At 42.9% G+C, this 21,355-nt stretch overlaps 1 protein-coding gene and 1 pseudogene across 1 annotated transcript; one reads left to right on the top strand and one right to left on the bottom strand.

Annotated features, from left to right (window-relative positions):
- LOC114638808 overlaps positions 1–21,355 on the top strand; it is a 141,081-nt pseudogene that overhangs the window by 51,947 nt on the left and 67,779 nt on the right.
- LOC114638791 (chymase-like) lies at positions 6,535–7,192 on the bottom strand. Its single transcript, XM_028787381.1, has 3 exons — positions 6,968–7,192; positions 6,909–6,912; positions 6,535–6,647 (listed from the first exon to the last, which is right to left on the bottom strand). Exons 1-3 carry the CDS (start codon positions 7,190–7,192, stop codon positions 6,535–6,537), a joined length of 342 nt encoding a protein of 113 aa, XP_028643214.1.

Here is a 21,355-nt window from a genome sequence, read left to right as displayed (position 1 = left end):
CTGCATGCACACAAGCCCCAATGCCTTCTGCCCTATCTCGACCAACTCTATCCCCACACATGTATACAGTCACATACAAATAAGTAATCACTTTAGAAAAGCATATAGGACTTGGTTGAAAAGGAAAAAGAAAAATTCCCCTTCTAAGTCATTGTGTGTGTTCCCTCTGTTGGTCCCAGAGAACCAGTCAACTTGTTTGAAAGGAGTGAGCTATGGGCAGTTATCACACCCACCTGTAAAAGCTGCAGGACAGAACTTTGAGGCGCATTGACTTTATGCTGGGCCCATATTCCCACTCTAGTGTTTGTTCTTCAGTTTGTTAGAGCATAGAGCTCTGAGCTGTGCACTCTGTGTCAGAGGCAGAGAGCAGACACTGCCTTGTCCCCAGTCCTGCTGATGTGCTCAGTGATCACCTTGAAGTGCAAAGGTTTAGGCAACAGGTAGGACTTTTCTCCAAAGAAGTGGAACAACTTGCTTAAGAAGGGACATGGATAAGGTTCCCAAGGCTGTAGGCCACATTCTAACACACAAAACTTCTATTATAAATGTGAACACACAAACCCCCAAACAAAACAAACCAACACAACACAAAACAAAGACAAAAACAAAAACTAACTACTCACAAAGTACTAACTTGAAGAACTAAATGTCCTAAATTGATTTCTTTTGCTGAGATAAATACTGACCAAAACCAATTTTGGGAGAAAATATTTATTTCAGCTTAGCTTATAGGTCATAGTCCATTACTGAAGGAAGCCAGGACAGAAAGTCAAGGCAGGAACCTGGAGGCAGGAGCTGAAGATGAGGCCTTGGAGGACTGTTGCTTACTGGCTTGCTCCTCATGACTTGTTTAGCCTGCCTTCTTATATAGCCCAGGGCCACCTGCCTAGGGATAGTATCAATCACAATAGGCTGGGCCCCTCCAAATCAATTATCAATTAAGACAATGTCCGACAGACATACCCACAAGTCAATTTGATGTGGGCAATTTTCTCACTCAAGTCCTTTCTTCCCAGGTGACTAGTTTGTGTAAAGCTGACAAAAACTAACCAGCACTCCAACACAAAAAGGAAATCTTACCTTCGAAGAGCTGTCATTGAGAATCATAAGAGAAATAATGTCTCCCCTTAAATCTAATGAGTAATCTCAGAAGGGAAAAACAAAACACTAAACTTTAAAAGGCTACAGTAGTACAAAGAACTGTTTGAGAATAGGACAAGTCCAGGTAAGGGAGCAACAAGGGGTTAAACAGCAGCAGAGTCCTCCATGCTTACAGATGAAATACCACAGTGATGCCCACTATTTTACTATGCACCAGAAAATCCATTTATGACTTCAGATTCTATTTAATTGAGATACCATAATTAACTGACAACTCATTTATAGACGGGTAAATTGTCTAATGTTCCTCATGAAGTTGTGATTAACATTTTAATGTGTGGGACCTGTTCTAACTTCTTTCTTTGTTCATAAAGAGAAAAAGGCTCTCTCCAAAAAAAATCACAATGTGCCATGCTGTACCATGAAAATGTGACTAACACTGGGAACTGTTTCTCAGTGGGAATGGCCTTCTCTTCACCAAAGATGACCTGATGATGATGGTCACTGATTCTGTCTAACCTTTCAGCAGAGGTGGTGAAAGGAATCCTCGAATGATGCTGTTGGTAGGTGAGGGTTCCAGATGATAGACTGCTTATATTAGATTCTTTTCATTGCATTTTTAACTTGACAAATGAAGATTGTATGTAATTATGACACACAACATGATTTCTCTGTTACATGTGTACAGGAGCAATGACTAAATCAAGCTAATAAATATTTTAATTATCTTAGATACTTTCCATACTAACATCTAAACTCTTTCAGTGAGTTTTAGTTATAAAATACAGTGTTATTAAGTGGGATGTGGTAGCACACTCCTGTAATTCTAGGACTTTGGAGGGAGAGGCAAGAGGTTGAGAGATTCACGATCATCCTTGGCTGCATAGTGAGTTCAGGACCAGGCTGGGATACCTGAGATTCTGTCTCAAAAAACAAGACAAAATCTAACTAAACAAAACATTATTAGTTATAGACACCATGATCTCCAACAGAGCTCTAAAATAGTTCTCTGGCTGTGTCAGCTCTTCATCTTTAGTTATGTTCTAATTTAATTATGTTTTACTTAGGAAACATTTCACCCATATAGTTAAAACCTGCAAGGGAAAGTCATACGGTGAATACTCTATTCTTTGAAACTCCCCATGATACCAGTGAATAACAGGTACACAACTTGTACAGCAAGTGCTTTGACCTTCTGAGTCATCTTTCTGGTCCCCATTTTCAGTTTTCAAAATTAGAACTGTGGCTCTCCTTGTCCTCAGGGATCATCAGCCAATATGGTCCCAAAGTGTAATGGGAGCAGAGAGTGTGACCAGGAAAGGGTGAGTGGGAGGAAGGGGTCGGGGGGAGGAGGAGGTGGTAAAGAAGCACTGTGAGTATGTACCATGAATGATCATACCAGACCAGCTGAGGGGAGTCATACCAACTTTACTTAGGGTGATTCAAGGCGTATGTAATTTGGGGGACTGAGAGTAGGAACATCCAGGATGGGCAAAGGTTATGGACTGAGGGCTTAGGGTACCAAAATACCTCATTAGCATGGGAAGAATTTTAGGAAGCTCAGGTTCTAGCTAGTTCTTATCAGGAAAAGAAGTTGATCCTGGAATCTAAGGCTATGTGACATTCTGCTGGTAGAAGATTTTGAATTCCCCAGACAAGGTCAGAGGAGAAGACGTGCATTTGAAGGGAGTTCTCTACATGGCACTGAGCTCAGAGGCTGTCCAGCTCATGGTGGACTTTGACCTTAATTAGTGGAGTTTCCCCACATCTGGCTCTGATTTAGTTTTCAATGAGAAATCTCACTAAAGTATTCAACCTCTGTATTGGGGACAGCTTGGTACTGAACCAGAACCTGCTTCGCAGCAGTTTTTCAATGCTATTATCTGCTGTTTTAAAAAACTGGAGAAGGCAGGGATAAAACATAACATAAACCAAGAGGGATAGTGAGGGGTGGGAGCCAGCAACAAGAGATTATTGAACTAAAGTAATCACTCAGTGGATTGAAATCTCTAGAGCAAGTCTGTACAGAGTTTTCTGAGTATATAACATATATATATATATTTACACCAAAAGAAGAGAGGTGGTAAAGCACATGTTAAGCCAGTAAGAGTTTGATTGACAGCACATCAGTGCTCCATTGCTATAGACCTAGGAGAAAGGCAAGGGTGTTAACAAATCTTAATCTTGGAAGCAGGAAGTCACCTCAGTTATATTAAGTAAGGCAGAGGGGAGAGTTGGAAATTATTTATCTCATTTGCTTAAGGGAGCTGAGAAAGAAAACATCATATTAAAAATGTATTCAGAATGGGCAATAACCATTTGTCTGTGAAAAATAAACTGCCTTCAGTAGATGGTCCTTTTTTTATATATTGAAAATTAGTAATAGTTGTTAACGCAACCCCTTTGGCTTGTGGGAGGTCCACAAAGAAGCTTGACTACCTAAGACTCCTGGCAGTGGGGGATACAGAGCCTGATCCAGCTATCTCCTGAAAACAGGCATGACTTCCAATGGAGGGACTGAGATACCAACTCAGTCAAAAAAACCTTTAAATTTGTCCTGCTTACAAGATCTGCTGGGGTAAAGGTGGTACAGAAATTGTGTAAGTGGCCAAACAACTGCTCCATCTTGAGATCCATGCCATGAGAGGGAGTTCCCCCTCAGCTCCCCCCCCAACCCTGGCACTGCCTGGAGGGTCAGGATCCAGAGGCCAGATAGAGATCCATGATAGAATCAAACATGATTTGGAAAAAAAGTCAATGAAACTATTCTTTAAAAAAAAAGATTTATTTAAGATTTATGTATTTTAGCTGTCTTCAGACACACCAGAAGAGGGCATTGGATCCCATTACAGATGCTTGTGAACCACCATGTGGTAGCTGTGAATTGAACTTAGGACCTCTGGAAGAACAGCCAGTGCTCTTAACCACTGAACCACAGAGCCTGAACTCAGCCTCTCCAGCCTCAGTGAAACTATTCTTAATGCTATTCTGCTGTGCTCATAGGTTGGTGCCTAACTCAGTCATCAGAGAGGTTTAATCCAGCAACTGATGGAAACAGATGCAGAGAACCAAGACCAAACATTAGGTAGAGCTTCAAAATACAGTGGAAGGAGGAGGGGGAAGGAATTTAAAAGCCAATGAGCTCAAGGAGACAAGGAAACACACAGAATTTACTAGCCTGGGATCATAGAGTATCACAGAGACTGAACCCATGAACAGGGAGCCTGAATGGATCTGACCTAGGTACTAGCTTGGTCTTCTTGTGGTATGCCTAACAGGAGGTAAAAATTAATTAAAAAGAAAAAACTGTCCTTTCTGTTCCTTGGCCCAGGGGAACTCATGAAGGTTCAGCTTCTCTAGCTTTCAGGATGGCTCAGCTATGTGAGCCTTAAGCACAGGATGCTTACTGCCCATGGAGCAGTGCTTGACCGGTGGAGACTGAAGGTATGTATATGCACTTATCTGGTGCAGGGTCTCTATGCTCAGGACACACGGGTGTATTAACAAAGCACAAATAGCTATTAGTCCTGTCCTCTAGAGACAATTTCCAACACTATTTTGACATAACCACTACCAATTTTTCAGGATGGCTACACATCACATATACTTACAATTGAGATTCCACTATAGAGAAATTTTCATATTGCCTTTTGAAAAGGACTATACTGAATTTTCATGTATTATTAGATGTGTTTGAGAACAAGTTCTGAATTATGAGCATGTTCAGTCTTATAAATGTGTCACATAAACTCTGTTCTGTGGATGGGACTCCAATGTACTTTAAAATTAAGAACGTTGAGATGCAAATCTGTATTCACCTGTCTTCTCACAGGTCCCTTTTAACTCTTAATCAATCCCTGGAAATAACTTGCTTGGTTACAGGGATTCACCATGCCCTCAGAAGCCATGGGTGTTGCCTGTCTCAGTCTCTGGTTTGTGTCCCCATGCTAGGACAAGCTCTCCACCAGCCATTCCTTTTATGGGAAGATGGCGTTTTTATCCTGCTGTGTGCTTTCTATCAACCATTCTTCTTGTGGGTGAATGTCTGTACTGAGCAGCCATAGGCCTGGGGCTTCCTGGTGGTCTGCACAGAGCAAGTTGTAAATGGATGGATGGGTGGATGGGTGGATGGATGGATGGATGGATGGATGTTGCTCTAGCTGACTTTGTGATCGTTTTTCTTTATGTTGCTTTTAGCCAACGGTTCTGTTGCAGCAACTAAGATGCAATCCCCTCTGGCTCCCCTTAGAACTTTACAAATGGGAGAGCTCTTGTCCAGATGAGTTCTGGCAAGATTGTTTGACCCTAGCTGTCCTACCTATACCACCTGTGTAAATCTCAGCTGAAGGTGATTCTGCAACTTTGCCCTCAGGGACATGGATCAATAGCTGGAGAGATTTTGTGTGAGTGTGCAGATGGTATTGTTACTGACATCTACTGGAGAAAGGCTAGAAACACTTTAAAGCTCTCACATCTGGTTTGCTATATAAAATGTTCCCAGTGATTCTGAATTAGTAAATATAAGTTAGAGTTGGTATAGGGTTAGTTAAGTTAGAGAATGGGAGATGGATCAGTGCTTAAGAAAGCATGCTGTGAAAGCAAGAGAACTCAAGTTTGAATCCCCAACACCCTTATAGAAAATTTGGTTTGGCTAAGTGTGCCTGTAATCTCAGGACCATGAGACAGGAGGACCTTTGGGGCTTTCTGTTCACCAGTGTGGCTTCAGGTTCATTGAGGACCCTGTCTCAAGGGATTCTGGCAGAGAGTGATAGAATAAAAGAATACAATATTTGATATTCTCTTCAGTTCTACTTGTGCCTGCATGGGCACACATACCTATACACACATGCATATACACAATATACACATTTACACACACACCACTCTCTGTCAGACAAGAGAGAGAAAAGGAGATAGAAAGAAGGAGAAAGAGAGAGAAAGAGGGAGAATGATAAATATTAAAGAAAGGATAGGTATAATTTCTTGTTTAAGTTGGACATACAGACCTTACCCAGGAATAAACTTAGTTTTCCTTTGTTATTTTCATCTCTCTGCCTGTTTCATAAGTATCTCTCTGTCTCTGCCTGTTCCTTCAAACCATCCCCAAGTCCCTCATGCTCTTTTCCAAATCTTAAGTTGTTAAGGTGTGAATCAGATTTTTTAATACAGGGAGAAGAGAGCAGCTGAGAGAGGAGACACTCATTGCAGTCTTCAATCTGGGTCTTTATTGAGGTTTATGGAGATGGTGAATTTTAGGAACATTAGATGACTTGTAAGAACTTTCTGGAAGCTCAGGCATCTAGCTGGGCTTCAGCAGGAACTACAGACAGGCTAGGTCACATGGCACAGAAAACCTGGACTATTCCAGTTCTAGATTTTTTCACTGGCTAGCACTGAGCTCCAGAGTTAATTCTTCCTCAAGATCTTATTGATTCAGGGCCTGTAATGGTAGATTCTTGTGATGACAGCAGGGGACTTTGCATCCCTATTTACATATAATGCAATGCCTTGGGCTATCCCAGCACACAGGAGAAGTCCTCCAGAGTCTCCTTGTTGGGGGCAGGGCAGAGAGGAAACACATGAATAGATAGGAGGGAGCCTACCCACCCATTTCAGCTTGCAGTTAGGTCTGGAGCCTGATGCCACATCTTAGTTCTGGGGGGCAGCCAACCTATCTTCCTTGTATCATCACATGTTCTCTACAGAGCTGACTGAGTAACCCAAGATAGACCTGGGAAGATGGATACTTTGTTTCCTCAGTTGGTGATCCCTAAACTCTGTGATTAACTGACAATCTTCTGCCTCACCCCCCTCTAGAACTCTAGTTCTCAGGAGGGCTTTTAGAAAACCCTGGTAAGGGGCTCACCTTGTATACATTTTGCATGTTCTTGGGGTTGCCCACACAGAGCTGGGAATTTTGTTGAAAACATGTGAAGTGTTTGCAGGCTTGCTGCTCCAGGAGTCTCATCTTTACTTCCTGCAGTGTTTCTGAGGCTGGTTCTTTCACATTGGTTCTGCCCCAGCCAACTGCCCTGCACGTTCTCCCGGGTGGGATGAAGTTGAAATTGGCAGAGAGTGGGAGGGTTCCCATGCCCAGGGTTAGCTTGGCTTTCTCCTTCAACTGTGAAGGGAATGAGGGGCTCTTAGCCAGGGCCATGGGCTAGGGGATAGTTCCAGGCAATCAGGGAGGGGAAGGACAAAGTACCAAGTCCAACAGGGGAATAAGAGGGAATGCTGTCCATGGCAGTGTAGAGTGAAAAATTATAGATACTGGGTATATAGAATCCTTTTTAGACATAAAATATTCTTTAGGCTTTCTTTACAAAGACATGGAGGCATGAAGCAAGTTAAGAATGTGGACAGACTAATTATGGGAACTGGCTAGAATGCAATTTAGCCAGGTGGAACCAAGCTGAGAACCATAGTGACAGGGCAAGGCTGAAGTAACAGGGCAGGACCACATTCTTGAGAAAGATAAGCGTACAGAGAGTTTTCATCTGACCCTGACTCCCGTAGGTTGGGTTCCTTTGGAATGTTCCACTATTTTCATGTTACACCACCCTAGCAACCTCTCACCCCCTCCCCATTCCTTGGTTTGTGGTTTTTCCCCTTAAAAACCCTTCTCAAACTGTCTTTCGGGGTCAATTCAGCTCCTGCGTGGGCATACGAATTGACCGGCAGCTAGTTGTCATGCCCTAATAAACAACCTCGAAATTGCTCCAGTACATGGTGTCTCGAGCAGATTACTGGGTGTTCGCGACTTTCTGAGACTTGAGAGAGGGTCTCCCCTCTGCAGAGGTCTTCATTGGGGGCTCGTCCTGGATTTGCGACCACCCTGATCTCTGAGACCCCCACTGGGAGGTAAGGGCACCGCGGTTTTGTTTGTGCATTTTGTGTGTCGATCCGTCTCGTTTGGAATTCTGGAAAGTGCACTTCTGTGGTTTGGCTTGGCAGCTGTTTATGTCTCCTAAGAGACAGCAAACCTTTTGTCTCGGCAGGAGGCAAAGGGGTAACCAGCAGACGTGCTAGGATGGTTACCACTGCCACAACCCGGGAGATGTCCCAGGAGAGGAAGGGACCCCAGGGACACCTGGTGGGTGCTCGTCTGGAGGACGGGGAGGACACGGTGGTCCTCTTGCTGGAGGAGGTGTGTAGACCTCCTGGCCATCTGTTTTTCTGTACTGGTGTTGGCTTTCTCGGTTGAGACGGTTAGTCTCTTTGTGTAGTTGTTTTGTCTGTGTTTTGTGTTACTCATGATGTGATAGGGACAATGGACTGTGTGCTTGTGCTTGTGAGGTGTCTGTGCCCATGGCGTGGGGCAGTGTACTGTGTTTGTGAAGTTTCTGTGCACCCATGACAGGGGTGACCGTCTATGTAGTCTGGTTTCTATGCTCGTGGCAGGAGCGGGAACCAGGCAAACCACGCAGAGCAGTTTGAGACCCTGGGAGAGGGTCAGGTTACAAATTCCGGGAGAGAATTTGTAGGAAGTGGAAGCAATGGGACAGATGTGTCGGCACACTGCAGGCCACAGTTCTCTAGAGGATTCTCTGGAATTCGTTTGTATGGGAGATAGGGTCAGAAATGACCCCTTCTCTGTCTGAAGGTGGTCATTGGCCACCGCTGCCTAGGGCGGCGTCTGTTGAAGCTCTCGTGGCTGTGTGTGTGTGTCTAATTCTGTGTTGTTCATTGCTGGTGATGTAAGAAATCTGTTAAATTAGGTCCAGCATGGGCTGGCCATGTCATCTGGTTATTAGGTTCTCTCACCGGCAGTCTTTCATGTCTTGATTGTATAACCTGTCTCCGCACCTGTGACAGGGGCGAGAACTGTCTGTATGTGGTATATTCACCCCCCCGTGATGGGGGTGAACTGACTGTGTTTTTTTTTTCTGTTTTCTTGATGAACTGTTTGCGTGTTTTTGGACTGTGACTGACGTTATTTTAGACTGAATCTACTGTGTTGAATATCCTGAGTTAACAAGAGTTAACATGAGTTAACATGGCCATTGGCAGAGAAATAGCTAAAACAATTGTCCGATCTCCGCGGTGTGTTAGCAAAAGAAAGAGAACTCTCTGGCCCCTACAGGAGAGATTCTTGGTTATGCTTTCTATGTCTATTGTGAGTCCTTGGCGCCAAATTTGTCCACGTGTGTCGTTGTCTGTCTTTGTTTTATTAGAATAAATGTCTGTTCTATGTTTCATGTATAGAAAGAAAGATAAAAAAGGTTAAAACTTATAGGCAAGTCCCCCTGCTCTGTGGATGAAAGTGAGACACAGCAGGAGGAGCCCTGGCAAAAATGATTCTTTGCACAAGCTGCTCTTGGGGAGGCTAAGAACTTTTTGGCTTTCTTGGTAAAGAAACTGATTTTTTTTTCTTCCCCCAAGATTGAAAAGGAGATTTCAGTGTAAGTTTTATCTGGGATCAGATAAGGTCTTGATGAACTACTTCAGGAATTTATAGATAGGCCTAAATTAAGAACTTTCACTTTTGAGTTAAGACAAAGCTCAGAGTGGGCTCAGCAGAAGCTGGTGTGACATTCCTGTTGTCATGGTTACTCTGACTAGCCCCTGGAAAGGTGTTTTCTGGAATTTGTTTTATTGCCTCGCTTCTTCCTTGGGGAAGACAGGTCAGCCTCAGACCCAAGGACATTTACAAGAGACAGTTTATGGTCCAGGAGCTATATAATGATTATTCTGTAGAAATTAGAATTACAGCCTGACTTGCCTACTCCATCTGCCATTCCAAGAAATACATATAAAATTATTATAGATTTAGAAGAGTGTTTTTATACTGTTCCTTTAAGATGAGAGGTTTACATGCAGTGAGTATCCTTGTAATTTTTGAGAGTCCATGAAGTGATATCACCAGAAAGTTTTGCCTCAAGGAATGGCTAATAGCCTTATAACAAGTTAAGAGTAAGAAAAGTAAAAACAAAAAACAGTTTCAATTGACTTTTGGAGCCCTGCCTTGGTCTCATTGATTATTGAGTTTAGCAGGTGACAAGGTGCTTCTTTTGAAATTACAGCCAGAAAAAGTAAGAAAATTTTGTTTGAAAAAAAAATAATATAAGCTGTGCATTTACTTCATTTTTGTTTATGACTAGTTTTAAAAGTATAAGAATGTTCTGCATGTCTTGGTTATAGATTATTTGGCCTATAAGGTATTGGGTATGGTTAAAAATTTGCAACCTTGGTAAAAGAAAGTTGGCTTAAAGCTGGTAACTCAGGTTTGGAGTCATTCAGAAACCAGATGTATAGAGATAGGATTTAAAACAATGTCTCTTATGAGTTATTAAAAGCTACACTATCATGCATTCATATATAGGAACTGACAGCCAACTTTGTAACCTGAAAGTAATGCATTTAGTGTTGATTTTAGAGAAAATGGATTGTTTACATTGTTAAAAATTGGTTTTGTTTCTCATAATTATGGTTACACTCTAGTATTGCAAAAAGAAACTTAAAAACGTATAATGAAACAGTGGCTGCAGTTGACAGTTCAATCGTGAGCTCCAGAAATTTTGACTCACTCATGTTTATGGTTGAGAAGAAGATAGAGCAGGTGGAAATGATTGCTAGAGTAAGAAAAAATAAGAACAGCTGTGACACAGTACCAGCCTGCTGTCAATTAGATACAGTGGTAAAGACAAATTTAGCCCCCCCCCCTTAAGAAAGAGAAGAGATATCTGTGGGGTTCTTAGAAGACTAATCACCCCTCCTTTCCAGACAACCCAGCCAGTCTGACGGGACTGGTAGAGTCTTTAATGTTTACCCTCCAGCACACCTGAGATGATTGTCAATAGAGTTTACAGGTTCTCTTTACTACTGAAGAAAAAGAAAGAATTCTGTTAGAAGCCTGTAAGAACGTTCCTGGTGACAACGGGCAGCCTTCGCAGCTTCCCAATGAGATTGATGCCGGATTCCCCCTTAACTGCAGGCAAGGGGTGGCTGGTGGTCTACCATCGGGCTCTAGCGGGTCTCCAAGGGCAGCGAGATGGCCCACCAATTTGGCCAAGATAAGAGAAGTCCTTCAGGGACCAAACGAGCCACTGTCTGTGTTTCTTGAGAGGTTACTGGAAGATTTAGTTAAGGAGGCAGAGAAAGTGTACTATAAGAGGGAGAGAAAGAAAGAAAGAAAGAAAGAAAGAAAGAAAGAAAGAAAGAAAGAAAGAAAAGAGAGAAAAGGCAGGTGAGATTGCAGACAAGAAAGATTTTGGCCACAGTGCAGGAGAGAAAGACGAGATAGGATAGGACTTAGACAGACAGAGAACCTGGGTGACAAAGGTGGAAGCCCCAGATATCAGTGAATGGCTAGCAGAATTCCCAAAAGTTTGGGTTGAAACCAAAGAAGCCAGGCACTAATGGTTACAAGCCAATACAAGATCTAAGAAAAGTCAATAAGGGAGTACAAGACACTTAACCTCCTCAGTTTGCTCCCTCCAGAGAGGACTTTTGGGAGCATCAACTATCTGGCAGCCCCCTGACCGATGGATGACTAATGCTCGCATGATGCATTATCAGAGCCTGTTGTTGACTGAAAGGGTGATCTTTGCACCCCCGGCCATCTTGAATCCTGCCACCTTGCTGCCTGTGACTGACGACTCCTCTCCCGTCCATCACTGTGTTGATATTCTGGCAGAAGAAACAGGTACTTGGAGCAACCTGAAGGACCAGCCCTGGCCAGGAAGTCTGAACTGCTATACAGATGGCAGCAGTTTCTTGGTGGAAGGTAAGCGAATGGCGGGAGATTCAGTGGCAGATGGAAAGCGAGTACCGATATGCCTTTGCCATGGCTCATATACATGGTGCAATCTATAGACAAAGAGGGCTACTGACAACTGCAGAAATACTGAGCCTCTTTGAACCAAAGGTTGCTTTTCAACCTCAAGCCTCTGCCATGTGGCTTCTTTAGATGTTTTGTTATGGGCTTCTAGGAGGACTGTTATAGACCTGTTGTGAGAAAGGTTGGACACTGAGCATGTAGGAATTGGCAGAGTACTTGTGTAGCAAACATGAGTCTCTGAGTTTGAGCCACAGCACTATATAAAGTGGTATGATGGTTCATGTCCATAACCTCTGCACTTGGGTGGTAGAGAGAGGAGGATTGGAAATTCAGGGTCATCTTTAGCTACATAGTAAGTTTGGGGCTAGCCTGAGCTACATGGGACTGTGCCTCCAAAACAAACCACAAATTAAACCAACATCAGCAACAACAAAAAGGAAGGGGAAGCAGAGGCAGCAATAGCTGCAGAGATGAATGTATTTTGAGAAAAAGATGGAATCCTTCCCTGGGACAGGAGCCTCTTCCCATTCCCATTTTATGGGTTACCTGTGGTGTTGACAGGCTCAGTGTTTAGTTAGGAGAGCAATACCTGCACTTGGGCCTAAGTCAGCTTTCAAGAGAGACAAGGCTTGGAGAAAGAGGGTTTTCTGGAGCAGACACACTTTCCAGAGAATTTCTGGGGAATGAACAAGAAATGGAGGACCTGCAGGTTAATCCTTCCCAATTTGGAGAACTTTGAATGGGGTCCATTTGCTACAGCAAGAACTATTCAGGAAATCAGGAAGCAGAAAGTGTCCTGTAGGCTTGTTCTGCTTTCCTTAGAAATGTTGGGCTGTAGACATTGGAACCAAATGCCAGTGATCTTGAAAATAGTAAGGAGACACCCCCAGGAAAGTACTGGGTAGATCCTGACAAGTGAGCTATGGGTGTCTTCCATGTTTAAAGGGGTAAGGATGGGTCACATTGGAGAAACCTCTCTTGTCTCTGAGGGGAACTCAATTTATAGTGATTGAGCTCAAAGCATCTATTTAATTACATTTCTCTTGTCAGTTGACCCAGGCTCAGGATCTCTCTCAAGTTCACCTGTGTGTGTCACAGGTTGCTACCATGTTGTTTGTCTCACATTAAGGATAAGCAGTCAGCACAAAGTTTCTTTCTTTTCTGTTTTATTTTTTATTGGATATTTTATTTAGTTACATTTTAGATGTCATCCTCTTTCTCCATTTCCCCTCCCTAGAAATCTCCTATCACACCCCCTCCTACTTTTTGCTTTTATGCCATTTTCATTACATGCAAGTATTAAGGTCAATTCTAGGGTGAGGAACTAGCAATACAATAGATGCAAATATTCAAGGAACAAGCAAGAAAATAAACACAAGTAGTCAAAGAACAAGCAAGGAAATAAGGAGAGTTCTCTGAATACTCCTGTGATCACTGTTTCTAAAGGTTTATCAGGATGGCCACAATATCTGAGCCTACTTCTCTGTTCTAGCCCAAAGTCAATTTCATGTCTGAAGCCTACTTCCTTGTTCTAGCCTAATATTTATATTCTTGTCTGAAATTACACTTTTATTCTAGCCTAAGATTTAGATTCCTGCCTGAAATTATTTATTTGTTCTAGCCTAAGATTTAGATTCCTACCTGAAATTACTTCTTTGTTCTAGCCTAACGTCAGATTCCTGCCTGCAGAGCACTTCCTTGTCCTTGGCCAATGTCATATTTTTGCCAAGCCACCCATTTCCTTGTCCTTGGCACATGTCAGATTATTACCAGGCAGCCCCAAATGCTCTCTGCCTCTCCTCCTTTTTTATTTCATAAACAAGACTGAGCATGTCTTAGGTTGTTCTGCCAATTATGCCTTCCTACTCATCATGGAATATGCATTAACAAAAGCAATGCACTTCTGCCTTAGGTTGGTAAGGCTCTGTGAAGAATGTAGTGCTGACCTGGCTGAAAGCCATTCATCCTGTGCCTTCAGCCCATCTCTCAGGTTTCTTCATCTGTTCCCCTATTACTGTGGGCCAGGCTACAGGGTGGGACAATCACTCTCTCCTCACTCCACTTGCCCAGCTTCAAGGAAGAAGATTGCCCCAAGTACATGATCTTCTTAGACTACGAAGTAAAGAGACAGTATGCCCTCAGCTGCGTGTTATTGAGTATTTGCATCTCCTACGAAAAGACACAGCTCCTCCCTCTGCATTGTGTTTCACCTTTTCAGCCTTTGTATAAACCATGGGTGGTAGAGAATGCTTGGAATGCAAGCACAAAGGAGGTTGAGGCAGAAGCATCATCAGTTGGAAGTCAGTCTGATCCACATGGGGAGACTAGGCTCAAACCAATCTAAGTTGAAATGAGGATAAAAGGACTGTACCATTTAGTTATACAGCTATAAATAAGAATTAGAAAGAAATAAGCAAGAGTCACTCATGTATCTATAATTTGACACAGATTCTTTAATTTTTAAAGATCCTTTTAGGTTGTTTATTTCCCATTTATGCTCCCTGTTCCTGTAGAGTTAGAATATAGTTAAGTGTCTTATATTTGATAGCTATTTTTACATCTCTACTGAACAGCACTGAAGTTGGAAACCCAGATCTGAGGCTGTCAAGCCATGAGGAGGGCTGAGGTGCTGAGGTCCTAGTCTGGGGCTGGTCATAGCAGTAGTCTTTCATCATACAATAGTCAGAGGGCCAAGTCCATCATATTAGGCCTCTGGGCCTACTAGACCTAATGTGTGGTCTCCTCCATTTCAGATTTCAGAGTACCCTATATTTAAAACCTTGTTTTTCTTGACTGAGGACATTGGGGACTTGGGCTTATAAGAGGAGAAGAGGTCACTTAGAAGTTCACCTAATTCAAGCATTCTTCTGAAAGGCAGGATATTTTAGAAAGATGGCAATTGAATGGGGGTGGCTCAGAAGTAGGGCTAGAGCCACCATGCTAAGTAGTGGAGGATCTCTTCCCATCATGGGCTAGTTCTGCCTTGTGTTTGGTTACATAAATTGCTGCTGCTCTCCTGTTGTGACTGCTTCAGCCACAGTCATGGTCCAAGGACTTCTGAGGGCAGGCTCTACTCTAGCTGCACGTGAAATATTGAGAGGATGATGGTGGCAGGTTAGATGGTTACAAGGATCAACAACCTAGACATGGAATCTGCTATGAAGTGTGGAAAGATGCAGTGGCTAAGGCATGTATGTGGTTTGTATGGAGAAGATCCAAGAAAAAAGGACAAAGAAGAGAGGATGAGAGGACAGGACAGTGGAGGAAATGAACAGAACAGTGCTCATTACCATGGAGGTTAAATCTTACTGTACACAGCCATGCATGTTAGTTCAATAATCCACAGTGGCACACCCTGTTCTGGGAAGTCAGTGGTCAAGATGGTAAACATAGCAAGGTAGGAACTTAATTCATCATTGAGTTTAGAAAGAGGCTGAGTGTTTTGAGCACAGCCTGGAGTCACACAGCTGCTAGAGGTTATATCTTTATTGATGTGCATTATAGGGAACAACACATCATCAAAGACTTGCCTATCTTTGGGATTTTCTTGGGGACAGAATGGGGACAGGCTTTGTTAAAACCAAAGGGTACCAGATGACCTCTGGCTTGAAGAGTCTGACTCAGGTTGATCAGGTTTTTCAAGTAATTTCTCTTTATGACTATATTAATCCAGGACACATAATCCAGGACAATATGACTATATTAATCCAGGACACAAGAGATTCTGGTGAAGATTATAGGGGGCTTTCCTTTTCGAAGTCCTTGAAGAATAATGCTATGGACCACTCGAGCACACAGTAACTCCCTCCTCTGGTAACTCCCTGTAAGTAAGGAAATTCAGAGTAAAAGCAAATATTGCTTTCCCCTAAATAGGAGCTCTAAGAAAGCTAATTCTGGAATGAGGTACAAGATCCTGGTTGTCTGTTTGTTTTAAATTGAGGATTTACTGACTGATTCCCTACCCTCTGTCTTTTTCCCAGTGCTAACATGTCTGACTTTACTTTCTTCCTTTCTCTTCTGGAGCCTCACAGGAAGGTTTTGGGCAGTTGTTGGTCATAGGGAGATGAGACAGAGAGGGAGAATGTCAGTTCCAAATCTTAGGAGTAGTAGTCTAAGAATACAGGCATTAGTCACTGCCACAGAGAGCTGTTTGGCACACTTCCTCCACTGATGCTGTCTCCTGATGTGGGGAGGAAACACAAATGTGTACTCACCCTTATGCTGTTTTTAACACTGTGGGACTGCCCATGCAGACCTGGAAGTTTTAGTCATAATGCCTATAGATTTTACAGGCCTCCTTTTCCATTATTCTAAGATCGACTTCTCTGAGGGTATCTGTGGCATGGATTGAACCCATGGCCTTAAATATGGTAGACAGGCATTCTACATTGAGTTATACCCCAGCCCACGTCTGAGCTCTGGTGACACCAGGACAAGACAAGAGCTTTAGTTTTTCTCCTGACTAGAGCCCTGCTTAAAGCTCTGATCTCTAGACATGGAGACTTCACATGAATGATTAATTGAGTGGGTTTTTTTGCTCCCTTTTCTTCTCAGTGTAAGGAGAGCCCATCTGGAGATTAGCAGTGCTCAGAGCCTTCCTCAGGCCTCTGCTGCTCTGTGACTCTGGCTCCTGCATTTACTACAGGAATAGCAGCCTCTTACCTTCCTTTACAGTGTGCAACAGTCACCACAAATTGACTCCCATCAAAGTGGCTCCCAGGAGGTGGGACAGGAGAACAAAGGGAGGGAGACTTTGATCAGGGATCATTGAACTGTTCTTGTAAGCATCCAGTTATTATTGTCAGCTTTGAGACCAATGCTGCATATGTGTAAAGATATCTCTGTTATTGTAGCACAAGCACAGGCATCTGTAGTGTATGAATATATGGGTGAGAGGGAGTACATTTTATTAATAAAAACTGGTTGTGTGCTGATTTATCCTTAAAGTACTTGATTGTGTTTACATGTGGGAGAGCATCTCATCTTTATTAAAATAAATAGGAGATGAGAGAAAATGGCTGTAGGAGAAGAAAGATTCATGAGTGTATTGAATACACAACATATGAGGTATGACAAAGATCTTAAGTTAGTGACTGTCATTCTTCCTAATTCTTTGACCCTTTTTGACTCCAGCTATGGGAAGGTGGGAGGGCACCAAATCTAACACTATTATTGATGCTGCGTTGTACTTCCAGACAGGAGCCTAGCAGTGCTGTCCTTTGAGAGGTTCTTCCACCACCTGGCTGAGACCAATGCAGATACTTACAACCAACCATTGGTCTGAGGTCAGGTACATATATGGAAGAGTTAGGGGAAGAATTGAAGGAATTAAAGGGCCAGAAACCCTACAAAATGTCCAGGATCATACTGCCTTTAAGAGTTAAACACATTTAAGTATCTGCTCAGTGCTTCCCTGGGCTGGAAGAAGGAGTTTAATGAGAAGAAGGCCACATAGTACAGTGCCATTTCTATTGGAGGCCTACAGGAGGTTTAATTCATAGGTATGATTCAACTGCAAGTCCTGTGCTTTATTTGCTAACTTTGAGAGCTGTCCTCTAACACTGCAAGACTAGCATGGAAGAGGAGGTACTGGAGCTGGAGAAGTCTTGTCTGATGGCTCTGCATTGGTAAGACCAAGCCCCAGAGCTCAGGGAAGGCTTTTCTCTTGTATAGTTGAAAAAGGAAGGGCCAGTCATATAGAACTAGAGTGCCAGATCCACAACACCATGGCTCAGATCCACCACATTGGGTTGTTTCTTGGCTTGGCTGAAGGTGAGGGAGGTGATCAAGTTCCGTCCCCACCAGAACATCAACCTCAGAATCACTGACCCCATGATTTTCCTGCATTCTCTTTGTCTGCTACAGTTTCCCAGAATTCTTCTTTCTCTGCTGCCTCCCTCGTCTGATTTCTATGTTGTGTACAGCAGAGTTCAATTGTGGTTTGAATATCACAAAGCTGGTAGTGTGACTAGTTAGAAAGCAATGGGGGTAAATAGGAGATCTTGCCTTTACTTAAGGTAGTGAATGATGAAACCTGTTATTTCATTGTCTCAGTGAAGTCATGTCATATACCCTGCTCATTGCTTCAGTTTGAGGACACAGTTCATGCTGGAAAGTCATTGCAGCAGGACTGTGAATGGTGAGTCACATTGCATCAGTAGACAGTAAGTGCAACTCTAACATAAGACTTTAAAACTAGCCTGCCAAAATCAACTTTCTTCCATGATTCTGTGCCTCTTAGGGTTCTATAGCCTTCCAAAGGCAGTACTACTAGGTGGGCATCCAGTGTTCAAAGACATGAACCACAACAACCTGTTCAAAAGATTTGATCAATTCACAACATAATATGTTATACAGAATATGCTCAAAATTTCAATCATGTACAGCACTGTAAGGCTGTTGGGAAAACAGGACTATCACAACAGAATGTGTTACAGAATGTATGCAGCTCTGACAGGGACAGCTGTCATCTAGGGGCATTAATTTCCTCTCTTCATCTCTCTTTCCCTTCCTCTTTCTATCTTTTCATCCTCTTCTCCTTCTGCCCTACTCCCTCCTCTCTCATTTTTCATTTGAGACATGCTTTCATGTAGTCCAGGTTAGCCTTGAACTCCATATGCAGATTAACCTGTCTTGAATCCTGCTCTTCCTGCATGTGCCTCCAAAGAGCCGAGGTTATACGTGGGCACCATTGTGTCCAGTTTACTATTGCTTTATTAGGAGATAATTTAGTAGTGTGATGCTAGAAGTAATTAAATGTTCAAGCTCTATTTTGTACACAAAAGTAACATTTAGTAGCTTTGCATTATAGGATGAAATGCTGTGTATTGTGGTGTGTAACTAACTTTTTTCAAGGTCTACTTTTAATGATGGTTCTTAAACATTTTAACCTACCTTGTAGCCCACATTCCACTAGAGGTAGTAGAAAAGAAAGGATTCAGGAGAAGTAGACCTGTTTAGAAATTGTTCTTTGGAGCAGATCCCACCTTTGTTGTCAGGAAATCAGCAGTTCAGTTCACAGGACAGCAGTAGCAACCAACACTCACAAACATTACACAGATATTCCAACAGTCGATTTAGGAAAAGTTTCATGACCTAACAGGAGCAGTCAGGTCTCAGCTGAATTGGCATTAGTCAGCAGAAGGGACCAGGGCCAACAGGAACTCCAGGAACAGGTCTTGGCTGTGCCTCTCTCAGTGAAGTGAAGAACCAGAGACCAACAAGTGTTGCACAGCTATCTCTATGGGCAAGCCAAGATTGCCAAGCCAAGACTCCATCTCCCATCACTGTGTTGGGTCCTTTTTATACTCACTCCAAACATCAAATGTTTTCCTGGGTCTTGCCTCACCATGTGTTTTGCCTCAGCACCTGAGTCTGACTTAGCAAGACTTGACATCAATCTTTTTCAGCTGACATCATTCTGTCAATCAACCCTAGTCTGCGGAAGCAGCAAGAAGCCACAGCACCCCACCAGAAGTTTTTTTGGTATGTTTCACTCTGTGGTGTCCTGACAAATGGAGCTCAACTATATAATGTAAGACAAACCAATACATGCCTGTCACTAGTGAAGAATCATTCAGCACATGTCCTTTCAGGTGTTTGCTTTAGCAGAACAATCTTTTACCTGTGTCTGCTGAAGCAGACTGTTCCTTCTCCTGTTTGGCCCAGTAAAACACCATCTAGCCAAACTGACTTTCCAAAGAACTCTTAAGTTTTCACTTCAGTGGTGACTACTGCATCCTCAGTACCTGAGAGGCTGAGGTAAGAGTATGGTGCTTCTTCCAAGTCTGTAAGCAAATTCTTATATAAAATAAAGCAAAGCAAAGCAAAATTCAAAAAGCTTTATGCTTAAAAGTGACACATTCCTTCCTTCCTCAAAATGTTTCTAGAAGTACTAAAAGTTTTCATTTGAAAAATAATTGATAAACACATTCCTTTGGAAGGCAGAACAGATGGGGTCAGGTGGTAACACCTGCTGCAGGACAGTAATGACCCTGGCTCTTCTCCCACATCACCATACACAGAACTCTGCTCATTGTATGATTTTTTGTTTTCTGAAGATAAATATCATTTAGTCATTGTTTAGCACTTAAACCTGCACATTCCTCTCAATTGCATTTTGTTTTTTAGTCTAAAGATTTACCTGCTTTTGCTGCCTTCTGGGTTATGTTTCCACTTTTCCAAAGCTTGGGTGAGCACTTGCAGACTTATTAGATGCTTTTTTTTTTTTTTTTTTGCTAATGTTGGCTGAGCTTTTCTTCTCTTTGGATACCCTCAGTATGTGTCTGCTGCTAGGTCACTAAGACTGCTTTTTAAGCTAGGCTACCCAGTACTGCTACTGCACCCACCATGGGAAACTCCTTCTTATCTGCATGTTTGCCTTACTGACTTCAAGAGACCATTACTGTTCTCTCTTTCACAGTGTCCTTGGGCCTGCTGCTTTTGCCCCCTTTCCACTGAAGGGTTAATAGAATTTTTACTTCCAGCAGACTAGCAGTAAAATAGAGCCAGGCGAGCAGGTCAGCTGGTTCTAGAGCTTTGTGCTCCAAGAACTTGGCTGACCACAAAGTAAATGATATGGTTGATTAAGATTGAGTCTTGAGAAAAAAAACTGTACTTTCCCATGATTGTTCCTTGAACCGTGTCACACACTGAGTAATAGGCCGAGACTTTCCACTGGTACTTCCCAGCACTCCCCCTGGTTTGTGTTTTTTCCTTTAAATATCCTACACTCCCCAAGCTAGGGGTTGAAGCTCTTCTGCCCCATGTGTGGGTTACGAGTCTCAACCTCAACGTGTTGATTACCCTGAAATAAACCTCATCTCTTGCTGGTTGCATCTAGATTGGTGTCTTGTGAGTCATTGTGCGACCATGATCTCCCGTGGCTTGAGTGGGGGTCTACCCTCTCTGGGGGGGAGGCTTTCATTTTGGTGTATTGGCCAGGAAATTGCGACCACCCTAGTCTCCAAGAACCCACTTGGAGGTAGCATTCCACTTGCTTTGTTTTGTCATTGTGTGCCTGTCCATTTGTCTGACTACTCAGTTTCTGAAAAGTGCACTTTCAGTTTGCAGCCCTGTTCGTTTCACAAGGAAATGAAAGGAATGATTGCAGATGTGTTGGGGGATTCCCAGCTATAGCCCTGGGAGATGTCCCAGAAGGTCAGTGGTCACCCCAGAGATGCCTGGGTGACTCCCATCGGGAGGCTGAGGAAGATATGGTGGTCCTGGTAGAGTGAAGGACCTCGGTAAATTTCCAGCCATCTGTTTTTCAGGAGTGGTGTTGGCACTCGCAATTGAGTAGTCTCTTTGTGTGTTTGTTTTGTCTGTGTTTTGTGTTATTCGTGACAATGGGGCAGACCATAACAACTCCATTGAGCTTGACACTAGATTACTGGACTGATGTAGAACTAGGTCTTATAACTTGTCAGTTGAGGTTAAGAAAGGTCTGTGGCAGACTTTTTGCACTTCTGAGTG

This window comes from Grammomys surdaster, unplaced genomic scaffold (assembly GCF_004785775.1).
Source record: "Grammomys surdaster isolate TR1022 unplaced genomic scaffold, NIH_TR_1.0 125630, whole genome shotgun sequence".
NCBI lineage: Eukaryota > Metazoa > Chordata > Mammalia > Rodentia > Muridae > Grammomys > Grammomys surdaster.
This window is presented reverse-complemented; position numbering and strand designations above follow the sequence as displayed.